The 25,316-nt window shown below is 50.7% G+C and overlaps 1 protein-coding gene across 1 annotated transcript in view; it reads right to left on the bottom strand.

Annotated features, from left to right (window-relative positions):
* dscaml1 (Down syndrome cell adhesion molecule like 1) overlaps positions 1-25,316 on the bottom strand; it is a 131,485-nt gene that overhangs the window by 94,768 nt on the left and 11,401 nt on the right. Inside the window, exons 2-3 of the mRNA XM_066711480.1 lie at positions 17,230-17,547; positions 11,036-11,182 (exon numbers count right to left, since the gene is read on the bottom strand). Of these exons, the coding sequence (XP_066567577.1) occupies positions 11,036-11,182; positions 17,230-17,547 (465 nt within the window). The remainder of the gene's footprint in view (positions 1-11,035; positions 11,183-17,229; positions 17,548-25,316) is intronic.

Here is a 25,316-nt window from a genome sequence, read left to right as displayed (position 1 = left end):
AGAGCAGCGCTGTGTGGGGAGGCGCATGGGGAGCCGGGGGGGCGGCTGTCACCTGTCCTTTCGCCCCTCCGCCACTCCCACCGGTGCGCTCAGAGAGAGGGGCAGATGGACGGCGTGACGGAAAGACTGACAGACAGCGTGGAGGAGGATTAGTCGGGGCCGATTGGTTCTGCACATCGAGTCTCTGCAAGGGACCCCCCCGCACTTTGAATCACACCTCCAGGGCCCTGAAGACTGGGTCATGGCCTAAATTCCCGGTCACATGCTTAACTTATAATTAGTAACGTTGCGAAGGAAAACAGCCCTCACCAAAACAAGTCATTATCGCTGACAGCATGTGTTTCCAGCTCACTTTAAATAAAATATATAGATATGAATAAATACATATCCCAGGCTTTGGAAGTTGCTTTGAATAAAATCATCTGCTAGATGACTAATTATATAAATATATTTATACACAAGTGGAAGAGAAAAAATCAGCACTTGCAAGACCAACTCTCTCCCTCCCTCTCTCTGTCACTCACTCTCTCTCTCTTTCCCTAACTGTCTCTCTGTCCCTCTCTCCCCATCTCTGTCTCTCTCTGTCCCTCTCTCCCTGTCTCTGTCCCTCTCTCACTGTCTCTGTCCCTCTCTCTCCTTCTCTCTCCCTGTCTCTGTCTCTCTCTGTCCCTCTATTCTGCAGAGTTCCTGCTGCAGTGCCTGGACTGAAGGCCCATCTGGACTGAGGTTTTTCAGTTCATGTCAGAGAGAGGCAGCAGGTCTGGGTGGCTGTGCTTCTACCTGTAATCAATACTCTGAACGAACACGTTGGGGAAACAGGCAAACACGAAGGCCATCGATCGGCGTGAACATGAACAGCATCTGACAGAGGACAGGGGAGGTGAACGCACATCAACAGGAGCATCCGAGTCCGAGAGTGTGACGCCTGGTGCTCTCTTTTGTCTGCACTCGCCCGTTCGCCCCGCTGCCCACGATGTCACCCTTCCTGCTGTCGATGCTGCCAATCCCAGTGCGGATTAGTTTATTCCCCCCCCGATCCGATTGTGGAAACCCGGACTAGCGAGGAAGATTAACAGAAAAACACTATGGGGGGGTTGGGGGCATAATATCAAGGAAAACACACAAAGCATCAGATGTCTCGTTGTGTTTTTCCCGCCTGGCGCCTGGTGTGTCTGTAGGCTGCCAGGGCCCTATCTGTGGGGCTCTCGATGGGGTCCACCCTGCTTACTTCCACAACAGCCACAGAGATCACTCCTCTGAAACACACTCTCGCCCATAGCTGTGCACATTCCCCACTGGTGAGAACCACACGACCGCAGACTGCAGTGTTGGAACCTGCTCCATTTTGTGCTTGGTGTTCAGCCTCATTACTCTGTCCGGGAGGCTCGTTTTTACATGGCAGAGAAGTCACCCACGGCTCGGTCCCACGAAAATTGGACCATTCACAGCCACGCTCAAAATCAAACCCGTGTCCGCGTGCGATGTTCCCTTGGTGATGTAAAAAAAAAAAAAAAACTACTACTTAGGCTATATGAAGGGAGATTTTTAATAATGTAAGTGGACACTGACACAGTGGCTCACGCCAGAGATAACACCCTACCCTACACACAGTGAAGTAGCTCACCATGCCTAGAATCCTATGTGGGTTAGAGACAAATGAAGAGAGGACAATCTCACACCAATGACGCTGACACCACTACTCTGTGGTACAGAGACCCCATACTCTTATACACTGCGGTAAAGAGACCCCCACACTCTTATACACTGCGGTACAGAGACCCCCACACTCTTATACACTGCGGTACAGAGACCCCCACACTCTTATACACTGCGGTACAGAGACCCCCACACTCTTATACACTGCGGTACAGAGACCCCCACACTCTTATACACTGCGGTACAGAGACCCCCACACTCTTATACACTGCGGTACAGAGCTCCATGCAATGACAAGCCCCAATAGATTATCTCACACTGGACAGAGTCCCACACACTGGAACTGAACCTTTTCACCCTGGAACAGAGGAGACAACGTGGGGACTTGATTAAAGTCTTCAAAATCATGAAAGGCATCGACCACATCAAACCAGAGGAGCTTTTCCAGATCAGCACCCTCTCGTTTGCACACTTTCTTATGTTCTTGATACTGACAGTCACTCCAACACAGAGTCCCGAACACACGGACACCCCAACACACCTGACACAGCCATCACTATACAGAGTTTGTCAAGGTGATATTGACCCCAGAGTACAGGCCACCACACAGTGCCACCCCAACACAGAGTGGTGCTCTGTGCCCGTTGCCCCCCGTGCACGGGGGTCTGGGCGTGGTGTGCCAGCCTCGTTGTCACTGTGCCCAGGGCTGTGGCACCGGGGCAGGCAGCGCCAGGCGGAGGAGCACACTGCAGCCCCAGAGAACACACATTCATATTTAACTGCTCCGGGAAAGAAAAAAAAAATCTGAAACATTTTCCTCGACCAAATTAATTCTGCTTCTCCTTATGCAAATGCCCCGGCCTAACGAGCACTGCCGGCCTGATTGGAGCTCTATTGAAATTCTCCTCGCAGAGCCAGGCATCCTCTCCTTCCTCCCTCTCTCCCTCTCTCTCTTTTTCTTCCCTCCATCTCTCCCTCTCTCCCTCTCTCTCTCTCTCTCTCTCTCTCAATCTGTAGCCCTCCTCCCATCTCCTGCTCCTTATTTTCCCAACATCAACAGGAATATATCTCTATATGTGCGCATGTATGTGTGTGTGTTTGAGAGAGAATGCAGTACATGGGAGAATAATTAGGCCTTCCTAGTTGTCTCGGTACTTCTTGTATCTATCGATGTATCTATTTATATATCTACCCGTCAGTCTATCAACTCTTGCCTGTCAATGTGGGATATATAGTGCAGTGTAATCACCCTCCTTTTACATGCGTCTTGTCCTGTTCGGCCAACAATCGCCAGTCGAAATCAAGGGTTTTCGTTCTCTTGGGAATTCGGTGTTTGCTTCTGTGGGTAACTTTCTAACCAGTCTAAAATAATCACAAAGGTAATGAGAGTGCCTGGTGCTCTCTCTCTCTTTCCCTCTCCCTCCATCCATCCATCCATCCATCCATCCATCCCTCCCTTTTTCTCTCTCTCTCTCTCTCTCCCCTCTCTGCCAGGCTGGTGTGTTCTGCCACCTGCTCCTTCCCAGCACAGAATCTTGCAGTGATTTCTCTCCTTCTTCTCTCTGTCTCTTTCCCTCTCTCTCTCTCTCTCTCTCTCTCTCTCTCTCCCTCCCTCCCTCCCTCAATCCCAGTAAGGCTTTGACGCCCAGTGCACAATTTATCTGGCGTTGCCTGGGGGAGCGTCAGGCACAGCTGGAGAAGAAATGTTCCCTGTCCCAACAGCAAAGCTTTGATTTCTTTCTCTCTCTCTCTCCTCTCTCTCTCTTTCTCTCTCTCACTCTAGCATAATAAAAATAGTAAAAAAACGTAGGAAAAAAAAAAGCGTTGGTAAATAAATAAATATGTACGCATATAAATAAACTGCGGCTGAACATGCCTTGGCTGCGGCCCTGGAAACACTGACCCTTAATGCGTGGATAAAGAGCCCTCTAACCAGAGAGCCACTGTTCGGCCCAGACCGCAATAAATAAGTGAAAACCTGTTTTAAAAGCAGATTAAAACTATGAAGCAGATATGCATCTTTAATCAGGAGTCATTGGGAGCCGGGAAAGTCACCCCCCACACTCCTCCGCCCCTCCGAAGCGCAGCGCTGATGTCGTTAGAGAGACAGCTACATTTCGCAGCCCTCAGACCCCCCTCACTGAGAACACGCTGTTTGAACCGGGTGACCTGTGCTCCTCTACACGCTGCCCAACACCGTCTCTCCTGTTATGACCCCCCCATCCTGCTCTCCTGGCCTGGGGGGGGGTTGTAGTGGGGGTTTAAGTGCCCTAACAGAGTGCGCCTTCGTAAATATTACAGCGACAATCCGGCACGCCTGGCTGGAGAGCCGCTCGTACAAAACTGTTGAGACAGGCGAGAGCAGACGCGGGACGCGGAGAAACCTGTGTCTGTGGCTCGACCCCCCACACACTCACTCACTCAGGATGGGCTCGGTGTTTATTTGAGTGTGTTGTGTAGATGTAATGTTTCCCGTGTCTCCCTGCCTGGACGCAGTCTTACTACATACGAAATAGTGGGTAGGAACAGCACACAGAGAGGGACACACTCACACAGGTGGATGTGATGTCACACACATGTCTGTGGGATATCAATTAGGGTGTTAGGAGGCACTAGCGAGCATCACAACAAGCCCAACGCCAGGGTGTTCAGTTCCTGGGAGATTGAGGTCAACACTTTGTCCAGCCCCAGCACAGAGGCCTCCGTGACCAGTGGAGTAGCCTCCCTCCCTCCCTCTCCCTCTCTCCCTCCCTCTCCATCTCTATCCCTCTCCCTCTCCCTCCCCCTCTCCCGCTCTCTCCCTCTCCCACTCCTGCTCCTTCTCTCTCCCTCTCCTGCTCCCTCTCTCTGCCTCTCCCGCTCCCTCTCCCTCTCATGCTCTCTCCCACCCTCTCCCTCTATCTCCCTCCCCTTCCCTCCCACTGCCTGCCCACGCCACTCTCCCCGCACCCCGGGGCTGCTACAACACGAGAGCTTGCCCAGGAAGGACGGGCCCAGGAGATGCGTCTCCACACAGCCGTGTAAAAGTGCAGAGAACTTTAAAAATAAAATAAAAAAATTAACCACTGTTATCTAATCACTCTCGCGCTCCATCTCCCTCTCTCTCTTGATCCGTTCTCCCAAGATAGGCCACAGACAGGGCGAGTTCGGGTCTGCGGCTGCAGCTTTTGTTTGCAGGGGGGAGAAAAAGACAGACTGAGGGAGAGAGAGAAACGATGAACATCTGAATGAAGGAAGAAAAAACGAGAGGATGGACGTATGAAAAGAGAGGACGGATCTTGTGAGGAGAACAAGAAGAGAAAACAACGAACTCAAGACAGAGGAAGAAGGAAAGACAGAGCAGCTGAGAGAGGAAGAGAGAAGGAACGAAGGGGAGACAGAAACCCAGCAGAAAAGTTGTGGCCCTTGCTCCCCCCTCCCCCCGTCTCTGATCTGAATGTGATCTGAGTGGCGGAGCAGCGAGGAGCTCACACCTTCTCCATTACACTCGCTTCTTATTAGTTGCTATGGCGATGAGATAAAATTCACACCGCGTCGCACCCCAGAGAGAAGGATGAGGAGACTGACACACACACACACACATACACACACACACACACGCACGCACACTGACACACACACACACTGACACACACACACACACGCGCGCGCACACGCACACACACTGACACACACACACACGCGCACACGCATGAACACACACACACTCACACACGCGCACACACACGCATACACACACTGACACACACACACACGTGTGCACACACACATGTGCGCACACACGCATGCACACACACCCACACACGTGCGCGCACGCACACGCATGCACGCACGTACGCACGCACGCACACACGCACGCACGCATGCACACACACACATGCACGCACACACACACACACACAGGCACCAAAGTGTCTCTGCTGTAACACACACATACATGAACGGCCTGCAAGACCTACTGCAGTCAATGCTGCACACTCACATAGGGGCCAACACAACTCACGCCCACACAGCTCAGCCACTCACATCCACACACAAGTGCGTGTTCTGACATGAATAATCACACGTCTACATATTGGTTCAAATCTGGGCCCTATAGTCCCCACAGGGCCGCTCCAGTCTGGGCCCTATAGTCCACACAGCACCGCTCCAGTCTGGGCCCTATAGTCCCCACAGTGCCGCTCCAGTCTGGGCCCTATAGTCCCCACAGTGCCGCTCCAGTCTGGGCCCTATAGTCCCCACAGCACCGCTCCAGTCTGGGCCCTATAGTCCTCACAGGGCTCCAATGTTAGCTGTGTCTTCTGGTCAGTCTGAACTGGCGGTGTGTGGTCTTGCCGTGTTCACTGGTCCTGTACAGGGCTGAGGCTCAGAGGGGTAAACCAAGCTGATTCATGATGGCTGATTTCAGACAGGGGGCCGGGGGGAGCAGGGGGGATTGCACAACAACAACAGATCAAACTGGATTCTAAATCTGGAAGCAGGAGTAAACACACACACACACGCCAGACCTGCCCTGGCTGCGCTCACTCACTCACCACCCCGGGGCCCACAGCCCCCCGCCACGTCCGCACATGCCCGGGCACGGCCTGTTTGCACTGCAGCCGCCTCACAGAGACCGGGCCGGCTGTATTTGTGAGGAAAACGCGAACAAAAGGAAAAATGAACAAATAATAAAAAACAAAAAAAACAAAGCAGAAGGAGGAGAGGGTAGGCTGAGGGCTGGACCTGGAAACCGCTCACACACCACGGGACATCTGTAGGGGTACTGGGGTAAACCCACTGTGATGAGTGGATTGAAATTCCCACTGCCAACTGCAGAGCGGACAGGGCCAGGCCAGGTTTTGAGAGAGGCAGGCTGAGGGGCACCAGTGTGAGCCCCCTGCCCGACCGGGACGGGCCCTGCTCAGGATGCGACCCGGTGTCCGGTACCCGCACACTCCAGTTTAACTGAAGGCCTGGGGCGGGTTCCTCTCATCCCGGGACAACCTGCTCCCTAACAGTGTCTGCGCTAGTTACTTTATTTCCAGAATCACTGCAGACACACGTTCAGCAAAAAAAAAAGATATAAATGTCTTGATTACCCAGATTCCACTGTAGCTATGACAATGAGCAGGAAGAAAAACAAGCACCTTTATCTGCATCTTCCTAACTGGGGCCGTCTGTCCCGGGGGTCTCGCTCAGGCCCCTTCGGACAACCTAGGATTGTGGGGGGGTTTGTTTGGTTTGCCAGAGATCATCCAAGTGCCTGACACTATAAAATGTAGCAGACGACCCCAGCCCTGCCCCTGGGGTGGCCAGGAGACAGGTTATTTGGAAAGAGCTGTCGGGAAATGGAGACTAGTCCTGACCGGGAGGCAAACTCTGACCTTTTCAGCGCCACTCACGTCTCATTGGTGGATGTCAGCGGCGTGTTAGTATTTAATTACCACCTGCAACAACACGGACTTATCCAGAGAGGAATTACCGAGGGGGAGGGAGAACCAGTCACCGCTAGGGCTTTATGTTCACCTCCATGCCGTGGCAATACACTTCCTGCCCTGTCACACCAATACACCTCTTTTGCATCCGCGATTCTTTGAGCGATATGGAGGGAGAGAGGGAGGAGGGAAAGTGAAGAGGAAGAGAGTCAAAGAGAGAGAGAAACAGGAAGCGAAGAGAGAGAGAGAGAGAGAGAGAGAGAGAGAGAGAGAGAGAGAGGAGGAGGAGGAGAAGAGGGAGCAACTTCTGCCTCTTAATGGTGGAGAAAAATAACTGAAAAAGGACAAGACTCATCTGAGAGGAGGAGGCGCTAACTGCACCATCATTAAAATATAGCAGCTCCTTGCCTGGGGGGCCGCAGTGTGCATGTCATAATGAAGCCCTGAGTTCTAACGAAGCGCCGTGTCCTAATGAAGCCAAGCAGATTCGGGGGCTCCCTGTCACTGCGGTCCTGAGTGCTCACACAGCGGCGGACAGAGAGAGAGAGAGAGCGAGAGAGACCAGACGTGATCATAATGGAGGAGGTGTCAGGAGCAGCTCCACTCTGACAACTACAGACTGCCGGCACTGAGTGTGAGGGAGGGACAGGGGACAGGGGGGGAGAGAGAGAGAGAGAGGGAGAGAGAGAGAAAGAGAGAAAGGGTGCAAGCCTTACACTATGTCTCAGTGTCTCAAAATGAGAAGGGTTAATAAATTAAGGAAATATGAAAAAAGGAGGAGAGCGCCAGAGACGGAGGAGATGGCTGCCATGCACCGAAGCGCAGTGTTCCCCACTGCCCCTCATGGAGCCACGTGACCGGGTTACCCTGGGCTCCGGGGGCCACAGCACCCTCTCCCGAATTACCGCCCCTCCCCGACTGCTGCCAAGCACAGAGCTCTACACAGTGTGGCACCCGGTACTCGAAACCAAAACCCCCACGCCCTCACGTCCAGAGCCCTAAGTGCTAAACTCGGCTGCTGGGGGTCCGAGGCGATGTGGATAACACCACAGCTCTGTCCACTCTGACTGACCCCCCAATCACACCACAGCCCTGTCCTCTCTTAGTGACCCCCCAATCACACCACAGCCCTGTCCTCTCTGACTGACCCCCCAATCACACCACAGCCCTGTCCTCTCTTAGTGACCCCCCAATCACACCACAGCCCTGTCCTCTCTGACTGACCCCCCAATCACACCACAGCCCTGTCCTCTCTTAGTGACCCCCCAATCACACCACAGCCCTGTCCTCTCTGACTGACCCCCCAATCACACCACAGCCCTGTCCTCTCTTACTGACCCCCCAATCACACCACAGCCCTGTCCAATTTCACTGACTCCCCAATCACACCACAGCCCTGTCCTCTCTTACTGACCCCCCAATCACACCACAGCCCTGTCCAATTTCACTGACTCCCCAATCACACCACAGCCCTGTCCTCTCTTACTGACCCCCCAATCACACCACAGCCCTGTCCAATTTCACTGACTCCCCAAACACATAGCCACCGCCCTCCAAACACAGAGCAGTCACTTAACATGAGATCCCACCCAGATACTGCCAAGCCAAGCGAGAGAGATAGAGAGAGAGAGAGAGAGAGAGAGAGAGAAACAAAATGGAGATGATGAGAGGCGATGGGGAAAAACAAAGGAAGACGAGTGAGGAGGACAATAAACACAGGGACTTACTGCACTTTAAAAAAATAAAGGAACCAGAGAGGCGATGACAGAGCGAAGGGGACAGCGCTGTGCAAATACAAGAACCACAGAGGGGGGGTGTTGGTGACAGCCCTGCAGGCCCCCCCACTCCACTCCAGGTCACACCGTGAGCCGCAGCCTCCTGCACCACAGCCAGTGCCAGGTGCTGGAGATCTCATGCTTGTTACCTTGAGTAAATGTGCCCCGACAGGCAATATGGGGCTAAAACAGTATTAAAAATAGACATGCCGGTCTGCTTATTCTGCTTCAGCAGTGCAGTTGGAACAGTCCGCCCGGGGCCGGCAAAACCAGGAGCGGATCCCCAGCTGCGACTCCGGCTCCACCCCCGGCCTGGCCGCCTCTCCCAGAGGTGAATTAGATGGCAATTGCGTTACATATTATTCGTTCGGCCCCGTCCCCCACCGCACGGGCAGAAGGGGGTGAGGACACGGGGGCCGCGCGGCACTGCAGCGATCACCCCGCCCCGGCTCAGACCATCCCCAGTCCCCGGCTGTGCTGGCGCAGGCCGCAGCCAGTGACCGTGCAATCGTATCAGCGTTAGTGCGCGGCGCAGTGCAGCGAAAACCCCCTCACCCAGAAGTGCAAGTGGCTCGTGAACAGAGCTGTGCCCACTCCCACGCCTGCCCCTGCCTCCTCACGAACCGGGGGGGGGGGGGGCTTACAGGAGACCAGGAGCAGAGAGAATGACAGGGCGCTAAAATAATGCCAGGCAGCGGGGGGGGGGGGTCCACCTCTGCTCACACAGAACGGTACAGTCAGCTCGTGCATAGGGGTTGTCAGGACTGCTGTGACAGCACTGTAGGGGGGCACTGGAGTCCAGGCCAGGGGGGAGCTGAAGTGGCTCTGAGAAACCCTGGGGTACATTGTGCTTCTTCACGAAGACACGGATCTCAGAAGCGCTGTCTGACCGGCTCACACTATTGACATACATCACGTGTAACTACATCACACACAAAAAAAAAAACATTTTCAGGTCAACCACTCCATGTGGTTTGCATCCCCCCCCCCCCCCCGCTGAGTGTCTTGTGTAGCTTCTGTGACATCATTTATAATACTCGTACTCGTCTCTGTTGCCACACTGTGCCTGAAATCCATCAGGGTCCGACTGCACACCTCCTCCCCCCGGAGGCAGGGTCTCCACATTCAGCCCCCCACCCCCACACCGCTGTCTCACCTACTCGTTCGACTCACTGAGCACTGCAGCTGCCGGCGTTGACGTCCCCGCCCTTAACGAGGGCCTGAGCAAAGTCTGTCACCAGCACCCGGGCTGCCGCCGGTTCACAGTGCTCAACCATAAAAACCTTGTGGGAGAGCATTCCTGTCTGCACACCCGTTACACACCTCCCCCCACCCCCGTCACACTGACTTGTCCTCGTGTCCAGGAAACAACCCCCCATCTGTCCACAGCCCCCCTTAGCACCCCCCACCGAGGTTTACAGCTCGACACTGTCCAATCAAACCGCCAGGGAACAGACACCCACGACTCACACACTGCCTCGCCGGCCGACTGACAAAGTGACTGTGTGGCTGACGGAAACACCAGCTGACACACTGGGTGACTGACTGACACCCTGCCTTTTAGACTGACTGATTGACTGTAACACCCCGTGTCATATTCATTCACCCACTGGATCACTGACTGAAGCATTTGACCCACTGACTGGCATACTGACTGAGTCACTCACTGACTGAGTCATTCCCTGCCTGCCACTCGGATCAACTGACAGCCTGGCACACTACCTGCCTGACTGACATACAGCCCGACCGCCTGGCACACTGCCTGTCCGACTGACAGACAGCTTGGCACACTACCTGCCCGACTGACAGGCAGCCCAAACACCTGGCACACTACCTGCCCCACTGAAAGACAACATCTGACTGACAAAACAACTGCTTGCCAGTCTGACCGATGCAATGCCACAATGAATGACTTAGTGACACGATACCTGATTGACACAATGACTAATAACATAATAACTGCCTGCCTGAGTAGCTGATTGCCAATGACTGACTGACACACCACCTGCCTGCCTGTCTGATAAACGCAATGACCGACTGACACAATACCTGCCTGTCTGCCTGCCTGACTGGTACAGTGCCAGAATGACTGACTCAATTACACCATGCACCCCCCCAAGCGTGGCCCAGCAGCGGGGCCCGAGCCCAGCACCCCAGCAGGAGACAGAGAGGACGCCAGGGCCCTACCTGGGACGATGGAGACGGTGTCTTTCTCCCAGGACACGACGCTGACGTATTCCTGCACCGCGGAGGGAATGAGGCACTTGAACACAGCAACGTTGCCACGCATGGACCGCTGGTCTGCCACCCGCACTGTGTAGGGCTCCCGAAACACTGAGAGAGGGGGAGAGTGAGAGGGAGAGGATACCGTTATCAACCAGCACTCCCTTCCAAAAACAGAATAAATACACATAATAATAAGTGTTATGTCCCATTTGTTTTACTGCAGAGGTGCTGACAGATAGGTACTCCTTGAGATCACAATTTACAGGTCGCTCCACTGTCACGCCACTGAACACCCCTGACAACTGACAGCGGCGTCATAACAGGGCTGTTTTTTCACTGGGGTCACCACCAGACCTTTAACTCGGGGCTGAAACACTGGAACTTCCCCTCCTCTCCACTGCAGGGTTTTGCCCAAGCTGCCCGAGTGGCTGTGGTGATTGGGTGAGGCCGGGCAGGAGGTACAGCATATGGTACAACAGTACAGATATATAGAAGTGTACGAGTCCCATGTGCAGCGGCCTCCCGCAACATGACGGAGGAGGAAGAGAATTGGTTCTCGAACATAAGGATGGACACATACAGAGGTGTATTTGCCAGAAAAGAAAGACAGATGGACAGATAGATAGATAGATGGATACAGTTCACACATATAAGTGTAATAAACATTTTACAAAATGTAAATTTTAAAAAATCCCGATGCTTTACACAAGGGTTTACAGTTTGATGTAACGAATGTAGGACTGCCTTCTTTTACAAGGAAAGGGGGGATAAAACAAGTGTCCCGGCAGCGCGGCAGGAGGGAGCGCGGTGGCCTTTTTATACCTCTCCCCGGCCTGCGGAGCTGTCACTGCCATTACACAGCCGCTGCGCCTGACAACGACCGAGAAATAAATAAATGAAAGCAGAAACAAATAAAGAGAGGGGGGAGAGAGAGAGGGAGCACTGCTGGCTGCCTCTGTCTATGAATGTGATTTAATTTCGGTACTAATTTTTTTCCTACTTACTTTACAATTTTAATTACAGAGATTAAACGATTCTTAAGGGAGAGGCAATGCAAGCCTGCCGATAGACCCGGCGCCGCAAATGTGATTACACCGCACAGGCTGGGCGAGAAGAGGGGCCCAAGGACGGCAATTTGATTCCGGATTCAATCTGCGCTCGGGAGGTGAGCGAGCAGAGAGCGGCTTAATCAAGACGCAACACGCAGGCGGAATAATTAACGCTGCGGAGGGGAATTAATCCGGTCATTAATAACGACCTGCACTCGGGCAGAGTCACCTCTGAGCCCGACAGCAAGGCTACAACCCCCCCAACACCACTGCGTTTACTAATACGTGCACTATATCCCATGCTTGCAATCACACTTTTAATTAAAAAAACTATGATAAACAATATTATAGTGTACCGCATTATAGTAATACAAATATTAAGTGAATATATAATTATATTATAGCTAAACAATTGTATTATTATTATTATTATTATTATTATAATTATTATTAAACTGAATACGTTGTTCCAGGGAACAATTACCTGAATTATAACCCCTGCGAGTTTTTGCTCATAACAAGTAAAGCCGACTTATCTTGTGGTAAGCTATGCATGGCCATCCACTTGGATGTATTTATTCGTGTATTAATGGCCTTGTGTTGGAAACTTTCGCATCATTGCAAATCAATGTCTTTTCTCGCAAATTCTTGAACTTGAAATTTCAAATCAGTCTTAACTGATTGTCTGGGTTTCTGTTTCTAGTGTTAATTCAATCAATAAAACGACGCCTTTGCACTTCTGTTACAGCCCCCTCGTCATAACGTTAGACTGGGCGTTGTAAAGCGCTTTGAGATGAGGCTACCAATAGAAAATCTGCCCTATTAAATGTGTTATTATGATTAGTTACAGATAGTTCTATTTAAAGAAATGTAAAAAAAAAAAAAGATCCGAGAAAGACGAAGATATCATTTATATATAAATGATCATTCGCGGTTGTTTCCCCTCCAGTTGTACAAGCAGTCATTACAATGCAACTGATGCTTGGCTATATCCTGTGGTTGCTAAGAGACTGGCTAAAACATGCTTGGTCTCTCCAGTTTCAACGACGGCTCAGTGTCACTGTAATTTAAATAATTTACGCTGGCGAAACCGAATACATTATTCACTTATTTATAAGAAAATACAAAAAGTGTTTGCATTAGCAGAGAGCGCTATAGCCCGTATCGGGTTCCCCGGTTTCGCGAACAGGTGACTCTGCGCCCGAGAGACGCCGAGCAGCCGCGCCTCGGTGGACACGGACGCCCGGCCGCGTCCCGGCAGCGCAGATGTCCGCAGTTGTGTGGATCTGAGCGGCTCCTCCAGTGGGGTCGGCGGATTGTGCAGAACTGCGCAAATGTGCGCAAATGTGTGCGGACAGCTGTGTGAAGTGCGCGCACCGCAGCGAGGGGGTCTACCCGGGGAACAACTGCACGACCCTCAAACACGCAACTCTTACAAACAGCAGGCACAGCCCCACGAACTTAAAAACAACCAGACAGACTATAAATGAAACGGATCAAATGTGTTTAATGTACACCGTGGAACTAAATGCATTTATCAAGCTTGATAATATAATATTCGTGTCCAGTTCTCTATGTATGTATGTATGTATGTATGTATGTATGTACATGTCGCTACCTTCACTCTGGGCTCCTGCTAGTTTCGCCGGACTGACTGCCGGACCAACTGGAGCACAGCACAGATGTATTCTACATCAATCACACTACTATTTATTATTTCATTTTCTTTGTCAAAAAATGAAATAACTGCTCACACGCAATAAAGTCGCCAGTCGTCCGCAGAAAAGCTTCTACTTTGTCAGTCCAATTATCTATAAACCTACAGTAGGTTTCACAGATTTCGGTCTGGACTATACTACCCAATATATATATATATATAAATAAATGAGGAAATGTGAGACTAGTGCTCACGCATTGTGCTCGCAGGGTAGTTATTACACAGCTCTTAGCAGCGCTGAATTTACAGAACTTGTTCCTGTTCTTGTTTCCACCTCCCACTTAATTGAATGCATTCAGGACTGCGGTGTTAAGTCCTACCGACTTAAGACAGGGATACTTATTTTTGAAAATCGAATTATTTACGAAGGGACACATCTTGCAAAAGCAGAGCGAATCACACTGCAGCCGGCCGCTCGGCGCGCAAGGCGCTATAAAGCCCGCGCTGCGCCGCGCTGGCCCGGGGGGAATATCGACTGCGCGGCAATAAGGAGAGCAGATCGAAAAGATAGAAAGGAGACCGTGAGTGAGCGGAAACAAAGAGGGGGGTATGAAGCGAGCCGGAATAACAATACAATTATAGGTTATGGTCGAACGGCAACCGCCGCTTTGAGTTATGTTGTTGTGTTTGTCAGCATTGTCTGCACAACACACGTCCACACACAGCGCGCCGCTAATCACACATTACAGCAGGCGCTTATCTGCTGCGCGGGCAGGCGCTGCTCAAAGCACCGCACTCAGGAAACAAAGACAGCACTGGGGACACAGATGCACACAGATAAATATAGCGATCATTCAGAGCTCACACGCTGCACCTACTCGGGAAAAGGGTAGATGGGCACGGAGATAGGCACACTGCCACCCAGATATAGAGACGTGACTTCATTATACACCACGTCTGTTTCCTGTCCGTGTTAATATGTTACCTATATTATTCTCCCGTTTTGTCAAGTGTTGTTGTTCCTGTTTTGTTCCACTGTTCATGGTGAAAGCACTGGCAGGACTTGTTGCACTGTGTCATGTGAGTTAGCAGCTGCCCAATCCTGACTCAAGACTGGAGAGCAGGGCTTCCACTGCCCAGGACTGAGTGAAACACAGACTTGGATTTGTGATCAGTCCCAGGGCTGTGCAGGGAGACAGAGCCGACCAGTCTAGTTTGAGCTTTTTAATACGTGAGGTTGGGTTCAGGAGGCATGGAGGCATGATCCCACCCCCTACACCCCTGCTGAGCCCCTGTCAGACCATTCTGACCAGCCATCACCTCCCCCACACCTACTGCAGGTGAGACTGGGTTGCGTCCTGTTTACAGCGGCCACCTTGGCGACCAGATCGGCCTGAATAAGCGTCGTTAAGAGAGGATGGGTGTGGAATCACTCGACCACGTGACTCTGACATGGGCTCAGCCAAGCAGCCAGACTCACACTGCGATCCCAAGAGCTGAGGGCAGCTTTGTGTTGGAACATAACTTCTTAAAACTGCCCAGTGGAAGCCTGACACCAAATTGTGTTCCTCTTCTGTGTTTCGTTTCGCCCTGGCCTTGCAGTGTCATTATGGAAGTGCAGGCAGATTGGAGCAAGGGGGAAAGCAGGTGCACTGGCAGATCTTAAAATGCACTTTTCAAAAAATGGGGACACTGAGGTGGGTGTGTTTGTGTCGTGTCTGTGCTCCTGGCCCGACTCGGCCCCTCATCACCCTGCCGAGACCCCCACAGCTAGGGATCCACGTCTCGAGTCGTGTCTCAGCTGAGCGGCTCGGCCCACGTCAGTTCACCGCCTCAATAAACATTGCTGGCCCTGAAACTCGTTTTCAGCAGCTTGGGCTGTTTTGTTCGCTGTAGCCGTTTTCAAAAGGAAGACGCTTATATAAGTCTGCAAACCTGTCTGCAAACCCAAATAAAAAGAAAATGTGCTATTTGTTCTTGAAATCAAAATAATCTGGGAGGTGATGTGGGTGTCCCCTCCATTGTCCTCTCTTGCTGTAAGAATGAGTCGGGTTGCAGCAGGAGAGCCCACTCCGCAGCGGGCAGAACGAATGCCAATGGCAGAGGTGAGGCTGGCGTCAGGTCTGGACTCCACTAAGAGCTGTGCCACTCAGACTCGGGGTACGGAGGGGAGGCTGGCACGAGTTTGGCACGGGTGTCCTCTTCTGGGGGCTGCGGGGCTCTCACACTGCCCAGGATGGCACCGAGACAGACTGGCATTCACCTTGGCTGGGGCCCTGCGGTCACTGCGCCAACTGTCTGAGCAGTGTGTCCGTCTGCTGCCGGGGCTGTACACAGGGTCACGCACGAGACAACTGATTTTTTAGCATTAACGCCTCACGGCTCAAGACTTCTTTGGTGAGCCCCCACAAAATACCACAAAAGCCCCCTGTGAAGCCCCTCTGAATTGCAGGGTCCTAACGTACCATTCTGAATTATAACTGTGAAAAAAGTTAGTTGGATGGGATCGGCATGTTGTAAACAAACAAAGAACGAGAGAGCGAGGGAGGGAGACGGGAGGGAAGCAGTGAGAGGGAGAGAGAGGGGGAGGGGGTGCCAGTACAGGATGGAGGTGTGAGGACGGAGCCGAGAGGAGGAGGAGGAGGAGGAGAGGGAGGTGGTGAGATGGGAAGAGAGGTGAGAGAGCGAGACGGAGGAGGAGGGGGGGTTGTGCGCTCGAGAGCTGGTGTGGGAGGACGGAGCGAGGCTGTGGGAGGGAGACGAGGAGGAGGTGGGTGAGGGTGAGGGTGTAGGTACAGTGTGTCTTAGCCGTGTGTGGGGATGCGCTCGGGAGACTGTCTGTACATCTGCAATGCCTGTGCGGTGGATGCACAGAATCTGTCTGTGTTGGAACAGAAGTAAGATTGAAAGATCTTCAAGAAAGATATCACTGCTCTAGAGGCAGTTCAGAGGAGAGCAACCAGATTTATTCCAGGTCCGAAGGGAATGTCCTACTGAGAGACTGAGGAACTGAACCTTTTCACCCTGGAACAGAAGAGACTACGTGGGGACTTGATTCAAGTCTTCAAAATCATGAAAGGCATCGACCACATCAAACCAGAGGAGCTTTTCCAGATCAGCAGGGACACACGCACCCGGGGACACAAATGGAAATTGGGCTTCAAGGCATTCAAGACAGAAAACAGGAGACACTTCTTCACACAGAGAGTCACAATCTGAACAAACTCCCCAGCGATGTGGCTGAAGAGACAATTTGGGAACATTCAAAAACAGACTGGATAGGATCCTTGATCACTTAGTTATTAATGGACACCAAACGAGCACGATGGGGCGAATGGCCTCCTCTCGATTGTAAACTTTTTTTATGGTACCAGTATCACACAGTGGTCTGTTTCTTCCCCCATATCCCTTCCCTCCTTATCCTTTCTCCCTCTCCCTGCCTGGCTCACCTGCTTTGACGTGGATGCTGGGGCTGCGGATCTTGCCGGCGCTGTTCTCCGCGGTGCAGAAGTAGTCGTTGTCGTGGATGAAGCTGTTGAAGGCGGAGGGCGAGAAGGGGTAGAGCTGCAGGGTGCCGTTGGCGTGCACGTGGCGGATGTGCGGCACGTCGTAGATGTCGTCGCCTGTGGCCAGGTACCAGCGCAGCGCCGCGCCCGGGGACCCCCCCGCCGGGCAGGGGAGAGACACCCCCACCGAGCTGGAGAAGGTCACCTGCTGGAGGGAGGCATTCAGAAAGTACAGCCGGGTCCCACCATCCTCACTGTGCGCTGTAGGGGGCAGAGAGACGCAGACAGACACACACAGACACAAAGGCAGGCCTGGTTAGTATTCTGTCATTGGGTCAGAAGCTGTAATAATAGCATACCCTCTTTATATCTGTGGTAATAACAACCCCCAATTTAAATCTGTGGTAATAACCTTTCTTTAATTCTGTAGTAATATCAACCCACTTTAAATCTGTGGTAATAACAACCCAGTTCTGCCCCAGGGTACATCGCTGTCCCACCTTTTACCACCCCCTATATGACCCCAACACCCCAGTGGCTGGCCACTACCACTGCCTCAAAGTTGTCACCCCCATAACACAACAACACAGGGCTGTGACAGTGCAGTAGTTGTCATAGTAGAAACTGCAAGGTTAACAGCAGGTCGCTGTAGTAGTACTGTAGTAGCTGTAATGGGAGTAGTACTGATGGTGCGAGTAGGAGCAGGAGCTGAATCAGAACCAATCACAGGAGCTCCCGTTGCAGGTCCAGTAATATAAGTAGCAACAGCAGCAGCAGAACAACAGCAACAATAACAATATTCTCTGAGCCCTGTCACACATAATGCGGCGACCCCTGACCCCCGGCACAGTGACAGACGGCACATCTGGGGCACTGGCTGACAGTGGCCACACTCTACTCTCCGCACCTTGAGAGAGAGAGATTTACGGAGCGGCAACGCTATCCGGTGCCACGTAACGCACATAACACACTTGGGAGCGACACAGCGTAATACGGGCTGCCGTTATTGTTGTTATTATTATTAGTGTTGTTCTCATTCAAAATAAATGTTCTGTTTTCTGAATTTCATAAAATAGACACGCGCATAAAAAAATAAAAACAGTCAAATGCTCTTTAAAAACCAGAATCAAATCCAGTCTGTTTAAAAACAGCATAGAATGGAGATTAGGGATAAAGTCTTACTGGGTTATAGGGAGAGATTTTTTTTTTTGCCAATAGAAAATGGAGGTTATGTTATGTGATTGGAATTTCTATGACAGACGCGGAGTTAAATCCATATAATCTCCTTTAACATTTAACATAGAGCCTCTCTGATTTAATACTGCGTTTCATAAAAGTGTCTCCAAATCGCAGGGAGATTAAAGCAGGAGGGGGCGAGGGGGGGAATGGGGTTGGGGGGGCGAGGGTTGTGAGGGGAGGTCACAACATTACTGACCGTGACCTCGACTCGCACAGCTGGGGGTCGAAACATCTTTATTCGCACCCCACTGACCTACTAGGTGCCCCAGAAGACTCGTGTATACCCCCCAGGGGCATATGGCCACAGGGGGGGTTGTTCAGACAATGGGATCTGCTGCCACTTTGCACTTAATGACCCACAGACATGGGCACCCGCCCTCCACCGGCTATGGATTGTGCCTGAGGGGGGGGTCGTGTAGAGGCTGGTGTGTGTCAGCCAGCACTGATGGGGTTTTACAGTGAGGGGGCCCTGTACATCTACCCACAATGCACCATGTCCCAGAACTGGGAGTGGAGCTCAGCGGGTTCAGGGAGAACAGGACGGCACAGAAGACACTTCACAGCCCGGCTCAGAGTCCCGACCTCCCTCCCACAGAGAGAACACCTCCGGGAGGAGCTGAAATCAGGCCGCAGAGAACCAACTCCTTCGTCTTTCTACCTCCATCTGTCTTACTTTCATCTTCTTTTTTTTTTGCTTCAACACCTTGTGTGTTTCTTTTTTTTTTTTTTTTTTTTACCCGCTTCTGAAAAAATCAAAGCCCCTCAGAAACAATGACACTTCCAAGGACACTGAGACGCATAACTAGCCTGGGAGAAAGACTCATCTTATATCCACCCTCCCCCCACATATTTACCTCTCTCTCTCGGCCCATCTTCCCTTCGCAGTCTTTTCACAGCGATCAAACTCTATCAAAGGCTCTTGAATGACCAGAAAACATCAGACTCTGTGGCCCCTTTGACAGGCCAGGCTGGGCCCTCAGGATCCCAGACCCATCAATGACTCCATTCATTCCATAAGATCAGACTGTGCCAGCAAGTTCAGCACCTTTATTACCAGTATCCTCTGCACAAATGTCCTGCGTTTCCCCCATGAACAGTGAACGCCTACGAGGGCTGTGAGACGCATGTAACTAAACTCCAGTGAATCTCAGAGCAGGGCAGGGTTGACCAAGCTCGGTGAAAGTCAGGTTAACCAGTACAAGGCCCATGTCTACACTATGCTTGAAATCATATTCGTTGGCTTTTAACCGACCAAAAAATGTTAAATACGGTCGTATCTACACCACAGAGAATCCAATACTGCACATGAGAAATACTATCCCTATAACAGGGAAGCAAACTAGCTCTACATCAAAATAAAAAAGTCTAAAAGTCGTAGAAGCAGTATTTCTTGATAATAAGGTGGAGCAACTGGATCTGATACTGGAGTGAAGGCAATTCCTAATATCTGGAGCGATGAAACCATTCAAGGAGAACTTCCAAGTTCAAAAAGCAGTCCTCACACTGATGAGAAAACGCAATGCTGGGATACGGCATGGCTGGGATCGGTGGTGTAGTGCAGACAGGGCCTAACACTGTAGGACCACCGTGAGAAAGAAACCCCCCAGTGTATAAAACTCCCTGAGGTCGGCCCCGAATCTGAGGTCCGGTCCTCTGGGCCTGACAACACCAGCGCCTCTGAAGGATTCTGAACCCTTAACCTGGCCTAACCCCGAGCCGGCGCCTTCTGTTCAGGACTCAAGAGATCGAGTTCCCCGTTTAACCTGTCAGTGTATGCCCTTCCTTGGAGATGTGGGATTCCCTGCATCGATCGGGTTACAGAAGATGTGCATAATCTACTCAGCGGCTGATATTGGTAAATGGTGTTTGCCAGACACACACACACACACATACAAAGAGAGAAATCCACCCAGTACACAGGCATATTCTTTACATGGGCACGTGTTCAAGGGTTCATCTGCCTCCCTGGCCGGGGGAAGGTTTGCACTAAACACAAGTGACAACTACCACTGAATACGATTTAAAAAGAGCACCACAACCACAAAAAAAGACAATTTCCCAGTTGTGTGGACAAACCCCTGAAACCACATACCTCCTCCCTGTCGCCACTCATTCCCACAGTGTGGAAGAATTGAAGCCTCTCTCTAGAAACACAAGGTGGACAGATCAGAGGGCGAATCTCAAAAGCCAGGCCTGGGGGCCACAATGGCCAAAGTGCGGCAAAAGAAGGTCTGACTCCCAGCAGATTTGCCCAAAAGGTCTTCTACTGGCATCCCGAACACCAGCCTGGTGAGCTGCTGCAACTGTTGACGCATGCTTCTAGAAAAATGGTGCCAAGAAAAATCAGAGGTGATTTACGATGACACAGCCAAATTGGGGACTTAGCCAGAAAAGACCAAGGGAAGACCCACCAAATCTAGAGCCCTGTCTCTCCACCGACACATGACAGCCACAATAGCGGGGGAATCCTAGTCTTCCTCAACAACAATGGGCGACCACCAGTCGAGGGATGAATTCAGGCCAGGTGCTGATGTGCTGACCCCCCACACACACACACATACACTGTGGATTACCGGCTCCCCCACACAATCCATAAACAGGCCATAACAAAGATTGCAATATCCATAATCTCTCAGCGGAAGCGGCTTTCTCCTCCGGCCTTAGTCCGGATAACAAGCCCACCAGCCCAGAATGGGGGCAGGGGAAGGGGAGCTTTTCTCCTATGGCTCTCAAGTGCTCCACATCAGCTGCAGTTACAGAACTTAACCACCGGGAGGCACTGATCTTCAGAGTCATGTGCAACACTCGCCATGCTGGCTGGCTGCGTGCCTGTTTATGTGTGCACATGACCCACACCCAAAAGGAGACAACCTGTGGCACCCAAAAGAGCGGGCTGCTGCAGCTGAGGTTCCCAGGCTCAGCTGGCATCCCTGAGTCCCATTAACCCCCGCAGTTAGGTGAGACATGTGGCAGTGTGCCACCCAACGCCTGAGCTCTGCACATCTCATGCTGACCGCACACAGAATATACGTTGTCCTCCTCTGTCCAATGCCAGTATCAGTGAATTACAGATGAGCCACTTAATGATTCGAGGGTAGAAAAAAACACAATAATACTGTCTGAATGCAAATTAATAAAGAAAAATCCTGATATTATAAGTGTGATTGGGTTTCTGGCTGTGTGTGAATGTGCGTGTATTTATGGTGAGGACAGTTCCATGAGTTGCTGTCCTTTAGTGTTTGTGTCCCGGTGTTGCCCTGAAGCCACTGGTCATCTCCTTCTATCTCCCTTCTCCCTCTGCCTCTCTCTCTCTCTCTCTCTCTCTCTCTCTCTCTCTCTCTGTGCCTATGCCTGTTTCTCCCTCTCCCTCTCCCTTTCCCTCCCTCTCCCTTCTCTCTCACCCACCCTCTATGTCCCTATCCCTCTTTCCCACTCCCATCCTCGATCTCTCTCTCTCTCTCGGCTGTGTTAAGACCTGCTCATATGTTATTATGCTGAAACTGTTGTGGTTGTCGGACTGCAAGTGCCGCCCTGGCCGGGCTTCAAAATGTCCCTCCCTTCCCCCCCGAACGACAAGAAATGGCTGTAAATCTGCTCTGAACAGTGGTCATAAAGCTGTGTGTGTCTCAGACTCTATCTCATTAATACAGCATAGCATCTCTCCTGCTTTTATGATCACGACATTAAACCGTGTGAGGCTGCCCTGTTTTCCCCTGACACTCCTCTCGCAGTTTCTCGTTTGTTTGGTCAGTTTGGTTGGGTTCTCGTCTTTGTTTTCATCCAGCCAAATCGCACGGGCTGCAGGTTGTTGTTGCTTTTTGTTTGTCGTTTGTTGTGTGTTGTGTCGTGTCTCTTGCTTGCATTTTACGATTGCCAAACTTGCATGCTCGTGAGCCTGTTAATCGGCATGCTGTGTCCAGACAGGGAACAGCTCTGTGTGTGTGTGTGTGTGTGTGTGTGTGTGTGTGTTAGTGTGTACCGTAGACCCAGCTTGTGTGAGTCCCACAGCCAATCAGGCTCTCAGACACGGCAAGATGTTTATGGGACACAACCACACCTGTGTGGAGTGTTTTAAAACCACGCCCTGTGCTTTTAACTCAAGTCTTAAAACCTATTTTCATATGCAAGCTGATTATTTATGTATTTATGTCTCTCTCATTATAAAATGCAGTGTGGCATTTTCCGCCCTAATTCTTATAATCCGCAGACAGGCCAGGGTCAGGGGTTCGGGGTCCTACAATTTGTCTCGCCCGCCCTACATTTTAATCATAATAACAATCATAATAGTAGCCACACCACCAGCATTACAACGGATTAGGTTATTTTCTTCTGTACATCTTGGGTTGTGTCCGTAGCGTCTTGGAGAGAAGAAAGGGAAAGAATCATCCAGAACGTGATCGTGTGTAATCGCTACAGCGTCTGAAACATGGACACAGGACATAACAATTACCAGAGCTCAGTAACCGGTACAGAAATTAAACGCAGTGCTTTCTTTGCTGCCAACATGTTTCCGGCTGCAGATGCCCCGGTATCGAGCTTCAGAGATGGCCCGGGGAGACGCAATGAACCGCGGAGAGTTCCCAATGCACCCCCACACTCACAAGCAAAGTTTAAGCACAGTTTTCATTGAATTGAATTGAATTGAATTTAAAATCAAATTAAGCTCAAAGTCCATTCGCACCACGATCAACATCCAATACAAACATGTTACATATTACGTGCAGAAGTTGAAAAATGCACCTGATAATTCCTGACATACAAGGAAATAATATAAATAATATAATTGTCTTAAATCAGTTAGCAGCCAAATAGTATCGATACCCACTTTCTCCTAAATCCACTGATGAATATTATTCATGGACACCTGTGTAATAATAATAATAATGATGTATTCATGTCTATAGGCACTAACTAGACCCACTACACTCCTGTATTTGATACTGACTGTAGCCTGATGTGCCCTGGCTGTGTGTCATGCTCTAAGATTGTATTCACAATGAAAAGACGCTTTACAAAATAGAAATGGACAACAAGGTAAGCAGTTGGACATTTTTGGACCTATATTTATCCCATTTTTATTTTTTCCTGTGGTGTTTTTCTCAAGGAATCTTTTGAGTCACACCGTCGTGGCAGTTGTTTTGTGATGTGCTTTGCGGAGGTTGTTCTGTGAAAACCTCTACATAAAAAAAAACCCAGAGTAAACACTGGTCAATTGATTCACTTATTAATCAGCCTAGCGCCGTTGGCAGGAACATACACTATATACTATACACACACACACATATACACCTCCGCTGGTAGTGGATTGTACCAGAGAGGTGTGTGTGTGTGTGGGGGGTGCTGTGTAGAGGCTGTAGTGTGTTAAGGACCCCATGCCCAGCCGGTGCAGTGTTGTGATATTGGGGACCACAGGGCCCTGCCAGCACTGAGGGGGTTTTACAGTGAGGGGCCCCTGCACATCTACCCACAATGCACCCTGTTCCAGAGCTGGGAGTGGAGACAGCAGGTTCAGGGAGAACAGGACGGCGCTGAAGAGACCTCACACCCATCCAGGCAATCGAAACACCTCTGGGAGCAACTGCAGCCACCAATCACACATCACAGGCATTCTCTCCCTGCACCAGGACCCTGCACCAGGACCCGGCACCGCGTTCCTCAGAGCATCTGTAAACAAAGAGTGCCGCCTTCTGTAAGGCCCAGACCCGTCCTACAGCCGACTGCACGGTGATCACCTGTCTGTTGGTATTTGTCAGCTGACCGAATACAATATAGTGCCAATGAACAACGACACGCAAGCCTGGTTAAAGCCAGCCCTGCCTCCAGATCACACTGTTGTCCCTAAAACCTTCACATCCCCTGTAGCCCCAGAAGTCCCTGACTGATACCCTAGTGCTTCTCAGTGGTTGTGGGGGTGACACTTTCCCACCCATTAATTATTCCCACTGCAGAACAGACCTCTCCCATCACCGCCATCTCCACCACCAGCTACCAGCAATTGTACTTTTTAAAAAATACATATTTTATTATTTATTTTTGTGTATTTTTTTTGCAGAGCTCTCCACTGAGCTGAGCCGAATTAAAAGGGATTTGATTGCGTGCGCCCCTGTTAATGAAAAGCATAATGAAATAACCCAATTTTCCTTTGTTCCAAAGCCCTCCGCAGGGTATTTAAGCCTTATAAGCCCATCGGCACACTCTGTTTCTGGTGCATATGCAAAAAAGAAGAAAAAAAAAAAAGGGAAGGGTAGGAAAGAACTGTATTGCTTGTTCGCCCAGAAATGATTCTGCGTTGTTATGCATCGGTACATGAATGTGTATGGTTGTGGGTTTTTTCGGGTTGTTTCTTTCCCCCCTCTCTTTCCTGCAGCCCTGCCCATGAATTTATGCATGCATGTTGATACAGCGCGGTTCGTAACAGCATCGTATGCAGACATTTGCACATTACGGTCTGCACGGAGCGAACTATGAATATGTATACCCCTGTGCATTGACTATGCATGGTTTCTATGCATAATGCAGTTGTCTTTTGTCTCTCCTCTTTTTTTTTTTTTTTTTAACACTGCGTCTCACTAGAAAAGTAAAATAATAATAAAAATGCAGCAGAATCTTTTTTCTTTTTAAATATTAACAATTCTCGCACACCTGCTTTCCAGGGTCTGCCTTAACATGTAAGTAAAAGGTAAAAAAAAAAAAAATGCAAAAAAGCCCTCTGCCAGATTAAGACATGATTATAATAATTCAGCCAGAGGAGCTCCAATCGCTCATTAGGGCGCCGGACAGCCAATGCGTCG

Source organism: Amia ocellicauda, chromosome 1 (genome assembly GCF_036373705.1).
Source record: "Amia ocellicauda isolate fAmiCal2 chromosome 1, fAmiCal2.hap1, whole genome shotgun sequence".
Taxonomy (NCBI): domain Eukaryota; kingdom Metazoa; phylum Chordata; class Actinopteri; order Amiiformes; family Amiidae; genus Amia; species Amia ocellicauda.
The sequence above is the reverse complement of the archived record's forward strand: the minus strand, read 5'-3'. Positions and strand labels throughout refer to the sequence as shown.